The sequence below is a fragment of the Lynx canadensis genome, chromosome B1, assembly GCF_007474595.2.
Source record: "Lynx canadensis isolate LIC74 chromosome B1, mLynCan4.pri.v2, whole genome shotgun sequence".
In the NCBI taxonomy this organism is placed as follows: domain Eukaryota; kingdom Metazoa; phylum Chordata; class Mammalia; order Carnivora; family Felidae; genus Lynx; species Lynx canadensis.
In genome coordinates, this window is record NC_044306.2 from 121993122 (window position 1) to 122005450 (window position 12329).

General features: G+C 38.1%; 1 protein-coding gene across 2 annotated transcripts in view; it reads left to right on the forward strand.

Moving 5' to 3' along the window:
* EMCN (endomucin) overlaps positions 1-12329 on the forward strand; it is a 105173-nt gene that overhangs the window by 67022 nt on the left and 25822 nt on the right. Inside the window, exon 5 of one of the 2 annotated variants that reach the window (XM_030313359.1) lies at positions 2119-2157. The exons of the other annotated variant lie outside the window; for it this stretch is intronic. Coding sequence (XP_030169219.1) covers positions 2119-2157 — 39 coding nt within the window. The remainder of the gene's footprint in view (positions 1-2118; positions 2158-12329) is intronic. 2 annotated transcript variants of the gene reach the window in all.

The window sequence follows — 12329 nt, forward strand, 5'->3', positions numbered from 1 at the left end:
ATTTTATTTTATTTTATTTTTCTATATATGAAGTTTATTGTCAAATTGGTTTCCATACAACACCCAGTGCTCATCCCAAAAGGTGCCCTCCTCAATACCCATCACCCACCCTCCCCTCCCTCCCACCCCCCATCAACCCTCAGTTTGTTCTCAGTTTTTAACAGTCTCTTATGCTTTGGCTCTCTCCCACTCTAACCTCTTTTTTTTCCTTCCCCTCCCCCATGGGTTTCTGTTAAGTTTCTCAGGATCCACATAAGAGTGAAACCATATGGTATCTGTCTTTCTCTGTACGGCTTATTTCACTTAGCATCACACTCTCCAGTTCCATCCACGTTGCTACAAAGGGCCATATTTCATTCTTTCTCATTGCCACGTAGTACTCCGTTGTGTATATAAACCACAATTTCTTGATCCATTCATCAGTTGATGGACATTTAGGCTCTTTCCATAATTTAGCTATTGTTGAGAGTGCTGTCCAACTGGCAATTTTAAATAACACATTCTTTTCCCTGAAAAATTGAATTCAGGTAAGTAGAATTTGTCTTATTTATTGCTATTGTTATTTCCTATTCTCACTCACTCATTCCACATTTTTACTAGAGACCTGGTGGTAGGTACTGAAATTGCGGCTCTGAATAAAACATGCCATCTCTGTCCTCCTGGAGTCATATTCAACTGACAGCAAGCACATTTTAAAAATGTCACTGTGGTAATAAAAGGACTGTTGAGCAAACGAAGCCGAGTGGCGGAGTTTGAAGAGAAATAAGGAGTCCACTTTAGGTGAGGTGGTTGGAGAAGACTTCTCTAAGTGGTGACATCTGAGCAGAGTCACGACAGATAGAAGGAAGCCAGAGCGTAGCCTGAGAGAACACCAAGGCACAGGGAGGAGGCAGAGGAGCCCAAGGTAGGAAGAGCTCCATGATGTTATCTACCAATCAGGGTGAAACAGGGGGTCATGTCTTGTAAAGACTTACCATCCATAGTGAAAGGAATAGGGAGCCATTAGAGTAGTGAAGCTTAAATTTAAATAGATTTTTCTAGGTGGCTATTGCAGGTACTAGGGAGAGAGATCGGTGCTAGATGAACAGTAGCCAATTAAGTAATGAATATATTTGGAATATGTTTTGAAGCCAAAGCCCATAGGGGTGAGAAAAAGAGGAGAATCACGGAAGGCTACTACTTTTTGCTTGTGCAGCTGGGGGACAATGTTACCATGCACTGAACCAAGAAAGTGGGGGAAGAGGAAGATATAAGGATACCAGTCAAGAGTTCTGTTTTAAGCATGTTAAATTCGAGATGCTGATAGGCAGTCAAGTGAACACAAAGGGGTCAAATGGATATTTTAAACTATCGCTATTGGGCTTCTGGTTATTTTAAAATCATTTTCTCTGTTTTTCTCTATTTTTCACATGACAGATTTTGTTCATGGTACATACACTCAAAGTTGTTGAAGTGGTCTTTGATTGTAATTTTTTCAAGTAATTTTATTGTAGGAAGCTCATCTGAACTATGTTTATGTTAAAGGAATTCCCTGAGTTTGAGAGGTATCTGTCCGAACCTTCCTGAGTCTCTCTCAGGTCAGGAAATGCATCATCTCTTAGTGGGAATATGACACATGGCCATGCCACTCATTAAGCCCCGCCCAAAGGATTTGTAGTTGTCTGCATTTTCTTGGCTTATTGAGGATATGGAGTTGTACCAGATGCTTTAAAACAGGATTCAGCAAACTGTGGCCCACAGACGGGGTCTAGCACCCCACCTGTTTTTGTAAGTAAAGTTTCATTGGAACACAGCCATACCTACTCTTTAGGTGTTATGCATGACTGCATTCACACTACAACGGCAAGTTGAATACTTGCTACAGAGACTTGTGACCCACAAAGCCTAAAATATTTACTATTTGGCCTTTTAAGAAAAAAAAATGGCTGACCTTCGCTCTAAAGTCTTTCTAACCAGGAACACCTTGTGATTTTATGATTCAAAGAAAAGTGCATCAGAAATGTAGTAGGATCTATATCCATTTACGACCTGTAACAATTGGGACAGTCAACATTTCCTTGTAGTGATTTTCTTTTCTTTTCTTTTCTTTTCTTTTCTTTTCTTTTCTTTTCTCTAAAGCTGAGAATCAGAGTTCAATCAAAACAACAGAAACACCAGGTAAGTTCATTTTCTCCTCTCTGAGAACATTCATGAGAAAGATCCCCAAAATGAGATAAAAGGAGATCAGTCAGTGTGAGGGCAGAGGAAATAGTACAAGAGAAAACATGACATGACAACTAACATGTTTAGGAGAACTTGTATTAAAAAAATAAATAATAAATAAAATGCAGATCAGAGTATAGGATGTGCCTGAGTGCCCTGTGGCCAGAGTGAGTGGAATCAGTCCTGGTAAATGCATGAAGCCTGTGGAAGAGTCCTCTGCCCAGAATCCGCTCTTCCCCGTCTGTTTCTGTGGTTGGCATGCCCTCTCCCAGAAGGATAGTATGTCTCTGTCTTCTCTGTGCTTCCCAACACAGCCTGATCCTGGCAGTCAGGGAGTTGATGTTACAAACCCCAGTGAAGCCTAAAATATTATCACTCCAAGAAGTGCTCCTGTTTTGTTATCCTCAGTTTTAAAATGAGTAAATCTAGGACGATGGCGCAACAGAAGCTGAAAAAGATTGTTGGGCAGAGGCAGATGGTACCATTGAACCCTTCTGTTGTGTTGAAATCGTAATTATTTGGGAGACTTTATCTTCCTACATCCCACCTCGTACTTTTATAAATGATAAAGCTCTTAGGTTCTCAATGTTGCTCACCTATGGTACGTATAAAAATGAGGAATATGTGAAATACACTTAGAAGATCATGTCACTTTTTTACGAAGCCAGAAAACTAAAGCTGTGAAAATTATGAGCGACTCCATTTTCAGAGCAAATGTACTAAATAATCATCATAGTCTACCTCCTGCATCATGTGTTCAAGGAACTCAAACCTGAAAGGATTATGCTGTTAACATTTGATTATTTATCTTCTACACAATATATCTCATGAATTCAGAAGTTATTTTTATATTAATTCTCTTTATTTTCCTGTGTCACTGTATTTTTTTAAATACTTACTTCCATTTGCATAGTCTAAAATGCACTAGAAAATGCACCGGGAAAAACAAAGCAAAACAAAACATAAAAACAGTGCATCCATTGGCTGATGGTTTGCACTGTTCTGGAGAAGTCCTTCCCTTCTGCTCCGTGGACTAGTTAACCAGGAGAAGTTACAGATGGAAGAGAATTGAGAAGCTGCCAAAATCATCAGTTCCCTTTAAGGAGGCACTGAAGAATCCTCTGAGAGATTAATTTACAAAATGCTAGCTTTAACTATAGTTGATTTTTAACTGTAATAGAAAGCCCATTTACACCACTTATAGTTTGAGCTACAGAAACTAGTTCTAAAACAGATAATAAACACATCATTGATTTGATCAGTGTACTAAAAAGAAATGAGACTGACTTTATAAACTATAAGAAAAGTCAGTCTTTAACTTCAAAGATATATGTTACAGGTAAAGACTAAGTCCAGACTCACTGAAAAAAAAAGTCTAATGACAAGGTATTAATTATATACCTGTTGGCAACTATAATCATTTGTTTGTTCAATCATTTGTTATCAAAAGTGTTCAAATATCAAATTGTGAAACAGTTTGATCAAAAATATGGTCAAGAATAGGCATCTTACTTGAAATACTCAGTATTTCTTTTTTAGGTAAGAGTTGAGGTAGAATTCTAGCCCACAGAATTATTAGTACTGCCTCCTTTTTATAAATATGAGCTAATATGCATCATATATGGTTCTCACATTTGGCATTTCCTTTCATATTATGCATTCATCTTTCATTTTCTTAGAAAAACTATGTTTTTACCACTGATTTCAAAAAATATTATTAAGGGTATATAAATTGATGATTATTTCATATAAAGACTTTTTGAGAATTCAAAGTAAGTAAGGGCAACTATACATAGAGCATCAATTCTAAGAAATTGTATGTAGATATAATGGCTAATATAATAAAAAAGATAGTTATAGTTATAGGGAAATTACTTATCAAGTTTGGAAGACATGAACATTCATTCAATTTAATAGAGGAAAGGCAATACGAGGTTGATTGTTGTGCTTAATGATGATAAGCATGAAGAATTCATGCTCCATGTCTAAAGTGGGAAGGTCAAACGTCAACTACCCACTGTAATATATATGGTAAGACCACAAATTTCGCATAATACTCTACTAAATACACAGAACCATATATTCAACCAACCACCACTAAGCTGGACATTTAATAAATAGTCATTCTGTCCTATTACATGTAACACTAGCTAATAGTTGTGAGTGATACATGGAGCCTGCCATTAAGGGTTACCAACAAAAACTAATCAGCGTGGTAAATAACTGTAATAATTTTAGTAGCCATATAGGTCTACAATGATGTGTCATAGGCAAACTTCAAACTTCTTAACCGTATGTTAAGATTGGGGAGGGAGAAATTTTTCCCCCTTTAGCTGTGGTTGTGTTATATATCAGATTTAGGAAAGCAGTTTAAGAAAGATGAGGAAAATGTTTGTGTAAGAAATGACCGCCTAGCTTCCAGATTATTCTGCGTACTCATTTTTCTAGCTCTGAGTTCAGAGCTAGCGAGGAAATGCAAAGAAAAAGTGATGCAGGGCTATCTATTCCATAGATACGTAGGAATTATGTAGCCATCACAACAATTTTAATCAATGATGGAATTCACTTTTCTTTAGCCTTATCACTTTTCCACAGACAAGCATAACTAATAACGTGTCCTTGACAATGAAACTCTTGATTTCTTTGATAAGAGACCTTAGATTTGAAGAAAAATGGACCAATATGCCTCAGTGTATGGGGAAATAAATAAGCCAGTTGCCTTCAACTTTCTGGAAAATACAACTATATTACTCAGGGTTCTCCAGAGAAACTATATATATCTATGTGTAAAGATTTATTATATGGAATTGGCTCATGCATTTTGAAAGCTGAGAAGTCCCAAGATCTGCAGTCAGCAAGCTGGAAACCTAGAGACCCAAGAGAGAGCAATGTGTACATTCAGTCCAAGGCCTGAGAACCAAGAGAGCCAATGGTTAAATTCCAGACTATAAGTCAGCGGTCTCAAGACCCAAAAAGAGCCAATATTTTAGTTTGAGTCCAAATGCAGGGAAAGACCAAGGTTCCAGCTCAAGACAGTGATGCAGGAAGAATTTGTTCTTTACTCCTTTTTTTTTAATGCTTTTATTTATTTTTTGTGAGAGAGAGAGAGCATGCAAGCAGGGGAGGGGAAGAGAGGGGGGGACAGAGGACTCAAAGCAGGCTCCAAGTTGACAGGCTGACCGCAGCAAGCCCAGTGTAGGGCTCAAACTCATGAACCACGAGATGATGACCTGAGCTAAAGTAGGACGCTCAACCGACTGAGCCACCCAGGCGCCCCACTCCTTATTTCTTACTGAGACTCAGCCAATTTATTCTATTCAGGCCTTCAACTGATTGGATGGAGAGCCATCGACATTGGAGAGCAGTCTGCTTTATTCAGTCTGCTAATCCACATGTTAATATCCTCAAAAATAATCACAAACACTTCCAGACTAGTGCTTGTCCAAATATCTGGGGACTCAGTGGCCAAGTCAACTTGACAAATAAAATTAATCGTTGCAGCAACATTCCCATAGTAGACAGTACAACTTGTGAAAGATCTCATTGTACCCATCTTCTTTACTTTCTTTTACTGTGTTTCACAACTTCAACTGTGTTGTAGATGTTAATTTTGATGGAAAATTAGAAGCCAGAACAGACAGGACAAATCCCACCCAACGTGACCACTGGCCTTTGAAAAGGAGGATACTCCCTTCTGGCATATTCATTGAGCTCAACACCCTATGGAATGTTTGAGAATTGGTTACTGATCTCTAGGAATTCATATAATGTAAGCATCGATCATTCTATAGAGAAAATTAGTTATCTGAGTATTCCAACTCTGAATGACAGAATCTTGGCACTATTGTTCAGTTAGAATCCACTTGAGCTAGAAAAATACATATAGCAAACCTAAAGGTTTATTGTTGTTGTTTTTTTTAACCTGGAAATTGTATAATGTTTAAAAGATTGGTTGAGAATAAAAGAACTCACTAATGGGGTATGTCAATATTTATGTGGTAGGGTCTGCCATAAACTTTCACTAAAGAAATTGTATATATCTGGGTATAGCTAGGTGGTTTCTCCTCTAGTTTGGAAATCTGCTGAGTCTCCAAGAAGGGCTTGTGACTCTCTAGTCTACACAGAAGGTCAATAGGAACTCAGTCTCGACTGATTAGCTACCCAGCGTTTGCTTTAAAAACCAATACATTTCAATGTTACTACTAATGGTGTGTGCCTTATAAAATCTACAATGTGCTTTATTTAATATATTAGGAATAATTCTCTCTCCTTGTACGTATCTGCAGTCTGGTTTGGCCCGTTGAAGGAAGGAGGTGTTTAGTTTGTTTTGATGAGAAGAAGCTTGTCTTGATTGGAGTCTAAATTTAAATAAACTATATTTTATGTAACAAAAATAGGAGACATGGACTTGTAACTCATTCCTGCTGAAATACTGTAGCAGGCAGCATAATCGTATTTAACAGCACAGACTCTAGAGCCTGCATTCAAATCCCGACTCTGCCACCTACTTGCTCTGTCATCTTGGGCAAATCACTTCATGTCTCTGGGCTTCAGTTTCCACTTTGTAAAATGAAAATATTTACAACACAATGATTGAATGAGTTAACATCTGTAAAACACTTAGAATAATTCCCACAACACATAGTGTCCCGAAAGGATTGGAAAATAAAAATCCTATTTAATATTTTAATGCCTATATTTTGAAAAGCCTACCCTCACATTCTCAGAAAGCATAGCACTGACATGGTTACATATTGTAAAGCTTCTCAGTGTTTTCAAGTCATATTATCCACATTGTAAATTTAAGGTAAGATGATGTATCTGTGCTGGGGGAAGGGTAAGAACATTCTAAACCTTTCAGAATGCGGAGAAAAGATGTCACTGGCCTCATCGATAATGGTGCCATTAACAAGATGAACTAAACTCACTTAAAATCCGTTGGTTACATGGTATAATGAGAAGGGAGAAGGAAGTTGTGAGTCCTACTTGGTTTATTATGTCTTAGTTCTACTTACTGTCAGATGTGTTACCTTGTGTCTTAGAGCCACAGAATCTCTCATGTAGAAAGCACGAGATTAAAAATGTTTCAGAATAAGGTGCCTCATTCATTCTTTGTATATTATATAACTTTCTGGAAATTAATAACCATTCATATTCAAATCACAAAAAAATTCAGCCTCTTTCTTCAACGTGTAATTCCAAAAACTTACCTGAGGTAAATAAATCTCCTTTCACAGTTATTACTGGGTTAAAAGATTCTGTTACCTCAGGTTAGTCACACCAATGGCCCAAAGCAAAGTGAAAGAGATTTGAGATAAAACTTTTTCTGCATTGCTTTAAGAGTACACCAAGGTCGGGGCGTTTGGGTAGCTTAGTGTGTTGAGCATCATCGGACTTCGGCTCAGGTCATGATCTCATGGTTCGTGAGTTCCAACCCTGCATAGGGCTTGCTGCTGTCAGTGAAGAGCCCATTTTGGGTCCTCTGTCCCCTTCTCTCTCTATCCCACCCCTGCTCATGCTCTCTCTCTCAAAAAAGAAGAAAAGAAAAGAAAAGAGAAACAAAGAAACATTTGAAAAAAAAAAAAAAAGAGTGTGCCAAGGTTAAAAAGGTAAAGTCTGATGAGAGCAGAAAACTTTCCCTTTGATATTTTGCCCATTCAGTAAACAGAGGGTGCCATTATAGGCAAAAATATGTTCTAGCTATGACAAAATCTGGGTTAAAAGGAACTTTGACAAGAAACCAAAATCTTAAAGCTAGAAGAGATTTCAGGGATCATATCAGCATATTCCCCTCCCAAAACACAGAATGGTACCAGCCATACTCGCAGCATTTATTGCCTGACCACTTATATGCCACTTACTTATAGAATAAACCTTTTTTTTTTTCCTCTGATAATGAAAGCCTAGAGTAGACTGTGCTTCCTTTTCCTGAGTTGCAGGATGCTCAGGGTCAGTTCTTCTAGGAGCACCAGAAACTGTGTTATGTTTGTTATTAACTCTTAGAAGGAGCCTGATTGTTTCATCCATTTGCATTGGTTCTGATTTCTTATTTCTATCGTATTCACCTCATGGTATATATCATTGCTTAAGCTCCTCAGATCGTTTTTGTTAAGAGTTAACTCATAAGTAAAACTCAATAAGAAATAACAGAGTCTCTCTTATTTTGATCCCGGACATATTGTTCTGTCTTATTCTTTATTTCTTGTTTCACATCTATCAACTTTGGGCTGTGCTTCTCACCTCCTCTATTAGAATGTAAGCTCCTTAAAGGCAATAAATACCTCTTGTACTCCATAGTATTTCCTTCAATATCTCCTGTTAGACCCAGAGTAGCTGTCTACTTTTTTCTTATTGTAGAACAGATGAACATATTAATGACACAATTATTTTAAATATGTACCAGTCCAAATATTAAGATTCAAAAGGTATGCTCATTAATTCATTTTATCTTTAACAGTAGTCATTTCTACAAAAAAAAATTGTTTATCCATAGAGCAAAGGCTTATGGACTGTACTCCCAGACACTGTTCTAACATTTGGGAGACACCAGTGAGCAAAATATTATCCTTGACCTCAAGGATCTTACTTAGAAGATGGTAAGTGTTATAAGAAAGAGAAAATGCACAGCAGTGTAGGAAGGAGGGATTGCAAGTGCCGGAGAGGTGAAGAAAGGTGGGGACCATTTCACAGTACTGAAAAATGTGGTCAAGGTGAGCTTTCCTGAAAAGACTTAAGTAAATACAAGGAAGTAAGAAAACCAATATGTAGAGGAAGAGGATCCTGGCAGATTTAGAACTTGAGGAGAGGCCCAGTGTGTTTGCGAACCTCTAGAGTTAGTGAAGTATGGGAGCAGGGGATTTGCCAGGAAGATTGCCTAGGATTTGGAGGATTATTGCAAGGGCTTTGGCTTTTTCCATAAGAGAAATGGGGAAACATTGGGGGTTCTGAGCAAAGTAGTGACATGGTCTGACTCATATTTTATAAATATAAATCTGAGAGCTAAGAAAAGACTGTCAGATGAAGCAAAAATACTTTGGTAGTTTTCCAGGAGAGAGATGGTGTTGGCTTGGACCAGCATAGTCACAGGGTAGGTGGCATGAAGTCTCCAAATTCTGTATATATTTTGGAGGTGAAACCAATAGATATATTCCTGGTGATCCTGCATGTGGGATAGGTTATAAAAGATGAGGCAAAAATAGCTGTGAGATCTTTGGCCTGAACCACTGGAAGGAATGATTGCCAGATGGGAAGGCTAAAGATAAAATAGAAGTTCAAGTTTGGACACGTGGAATTTAAGATGTTTATTATTTGCTGAATAAGCAGGTGGCTTTATGAATCTGGAGTTTAAGAATGAGGTCTGGAAATATAAATTAGGGGATCATTAGCATTGATATTGTATTTAAGCCTTGAGATTGAATGAGATCATCAAAGAAATTTGCATAGTTAGAGAGGAGAACTACGGACTAAGCCCTGGGACCCTCCAAGATCGAGTCAGATAAAGGAGGAACCAGCCAAAGAGACCAAGAAGATTAGCCCATAAGCTGTGGTCTACCGGAAGTCACATGAGGCAAAGGTGTTCAGGAGGAATGACTCATTGTGTCAAATGCTCAAAAGTTATTTTTTAAAATGAGACATGAATCCACCAAATTGCAATTTAAGCACGTGTCCCAGTTATTTATAAATAATGGGAAACAATCATCCAATTCAATTAAGTTTAACCCCTTAGGTACTTCTTTAAGCGTAAAAAAGAAAGTGTTTAGAAAGAAGTAAAAAGAACTGTTTAGAAAATGTTTAGAAAGTTTAGAAAATGTTTAGAAACATGCGCCTGCGTGGCTCAGTCAGTTAACCGTGTGACTCTTGGTTTCGGCTTAGGTCATGATCTTACAGCTTAATGGTTTCAAGACATGCATCAGGCTCTGTGCTGGTGGTGTGGAGCCTGCTTGGGATGCTCTCTCTCTGCCCCTCCCCCACTTGCACTGTCTCTGTCTCTCCCAAAATAAATAAATACACTTAAAAAGAAATTTTTAAAAAAGTGTCTGGAAAGTTTAGAAAGTGTTTAGAAAGTGTTCAGAAAGAAGCAAAAAGAAGTGTTTAGAAAGAAGTGTAGGCAACATACAAGAAATAAAAAAGGAATATATAGCTGTATTTTCTTTCTCATATAGAATGTTTTATCCTCTGCTGCCACTCACACTTTTCTCCCGTTAATACCGATGTATCACATATACCTTCCTCTAAAAAGGCCATCAGGGACTCCTGCAGCCCCAGTCTCTCCTCAGAGGAGTTTACGGCTCCCAGGAACAGGCCTGTTAGGCTCAGCCTAGAAGAGGCATGGCATCAGCAAGAACACAGCAATGAATTTCAGAAAGCAGGTGGGGAACCTTGGTCAATTACACTTCCTGTAGTTAGAGTTTTCTAAGGCTCATTCTCACTGCCACCACAGGTACGCTGAGATATCAATAAGGCCTTCTGTCTTTAAAATGCCCAATGATTCATCAGGTAATTGCTTTACAGCAAGGGCCAAATATATGCCACTGTCTGATGCCAGTGGGGTAAATTTGTTTTTTTTTTTTTTTTAAATTTTTTTTTAACATTTATTTATTTTTGAGACAGAGAGAGACAGAGCATGAACGGGGGAGGGTCAGAGAGAGGGAGACACAGAATCTGAAACAGGCTCCAGGCTCCGAGCCGTCAGCACAGAGCCCGACGCAGGGCTTGAACTCACTGACCGTGAGATCATGACCTGAGCCGAAGTCGGCCGCCCAACCGACTGAGCCACCCAGGCGCCCCATAGTGGGGTAAATTTGGATGCACCTTGTTACAACAGACTTGGTTCTGAGGGTCTCTACCTCAAACAGCCTGTTCCAAGCATTGGCCTTGCAAACTATATTTAAATTATGACAGAACATATCTGAAATTAAATAATCATTACAATCACCAAAAGTGAGGGTCAAACAGTAAATCTATGTCATCTAAGAGCACTATATACTTCAGTTATTCCAGTTCTTGGCTAGAGAAAAGAAGTATCTAGAAACATGGAGGTACCCATAAAGTCTATTGCATATATTTTTACACTAAGAATTTTTTGAGAAAGTTAGACAAATTGACTTTGGGTGAAAGGTACAACTCTTTAGAGGCCTAATCACAATATAATAAAAAATATATTATTATAAAATAATATAATATAATAATATAGCATAATAACATAGCATATATCATATTATATTATGATATAATAATATTATATATAATATAAATATATTAGTATCAAGTACTCTTCTAAGCAATTTAAATATAATTTTACTCATTTAACGTTTATAACACTATGATATAGAACTATTATAATCACCATTTGTACATGTGGAAACTCAAGCACAAAGAGGTTAAATGACCTGGAGCACCTGTGTGGTCAGTAGAGCATCTAATTCTTGATTTCAGCTCAGATCATGATCCTGGGGTCATGGAATCAAGCCCCCACCTCGGGCTCTGTGCTGAAAGCATGGAGCCTGCTTGAAATTCTCTCCCTCTCTCTCTCTCTCTCTCTGCCCCTCCCCAGCTTGCACTCTCACCCTCACTCTCAAAATAAATTTAAAAAAGGTGAGGGGGCACCTGGGTATCTCAGTTGGTTAAGCGTCAACTTCAGCCAAGGTCATGATCTCATGGTTCATGGGTTCGAGCCCCACATCTGGCTCTGCCTGACAGTGTGGAGTCTGCTTCAGATCCTGTCTCCCTCTCTCTCTGACTCTCCCCTGACCATGCTCTCTCTCTCTTTCAAAAATAAATAAACATTAAAAAAAAAAGAGGTTAAGTGACTTGCCCAACATTCTCCAGGAAACCAGTTCTATAGTCAGATTTGAACCCATGTACTCTGGCTTCAGAATCATGCTCTTAAATACTCCACTATACTTCTCTTGTACATCTTCTGCCAATGCTGCTTTAATAGTAATATAGGATAATAGAGTCTCAACAAAATCCACAGAGATTATCAGCTCTGAACACACCATGGATCCTTCTATCTTAGTCACAGAAAGAATTCCATTAGGCCCACAATTTACGAATTAAGCCAAGAATAACAATTTCATCAATATGAGCATTCTAATAGGCTATCTCAAACCTGTAAGTTAATTTCC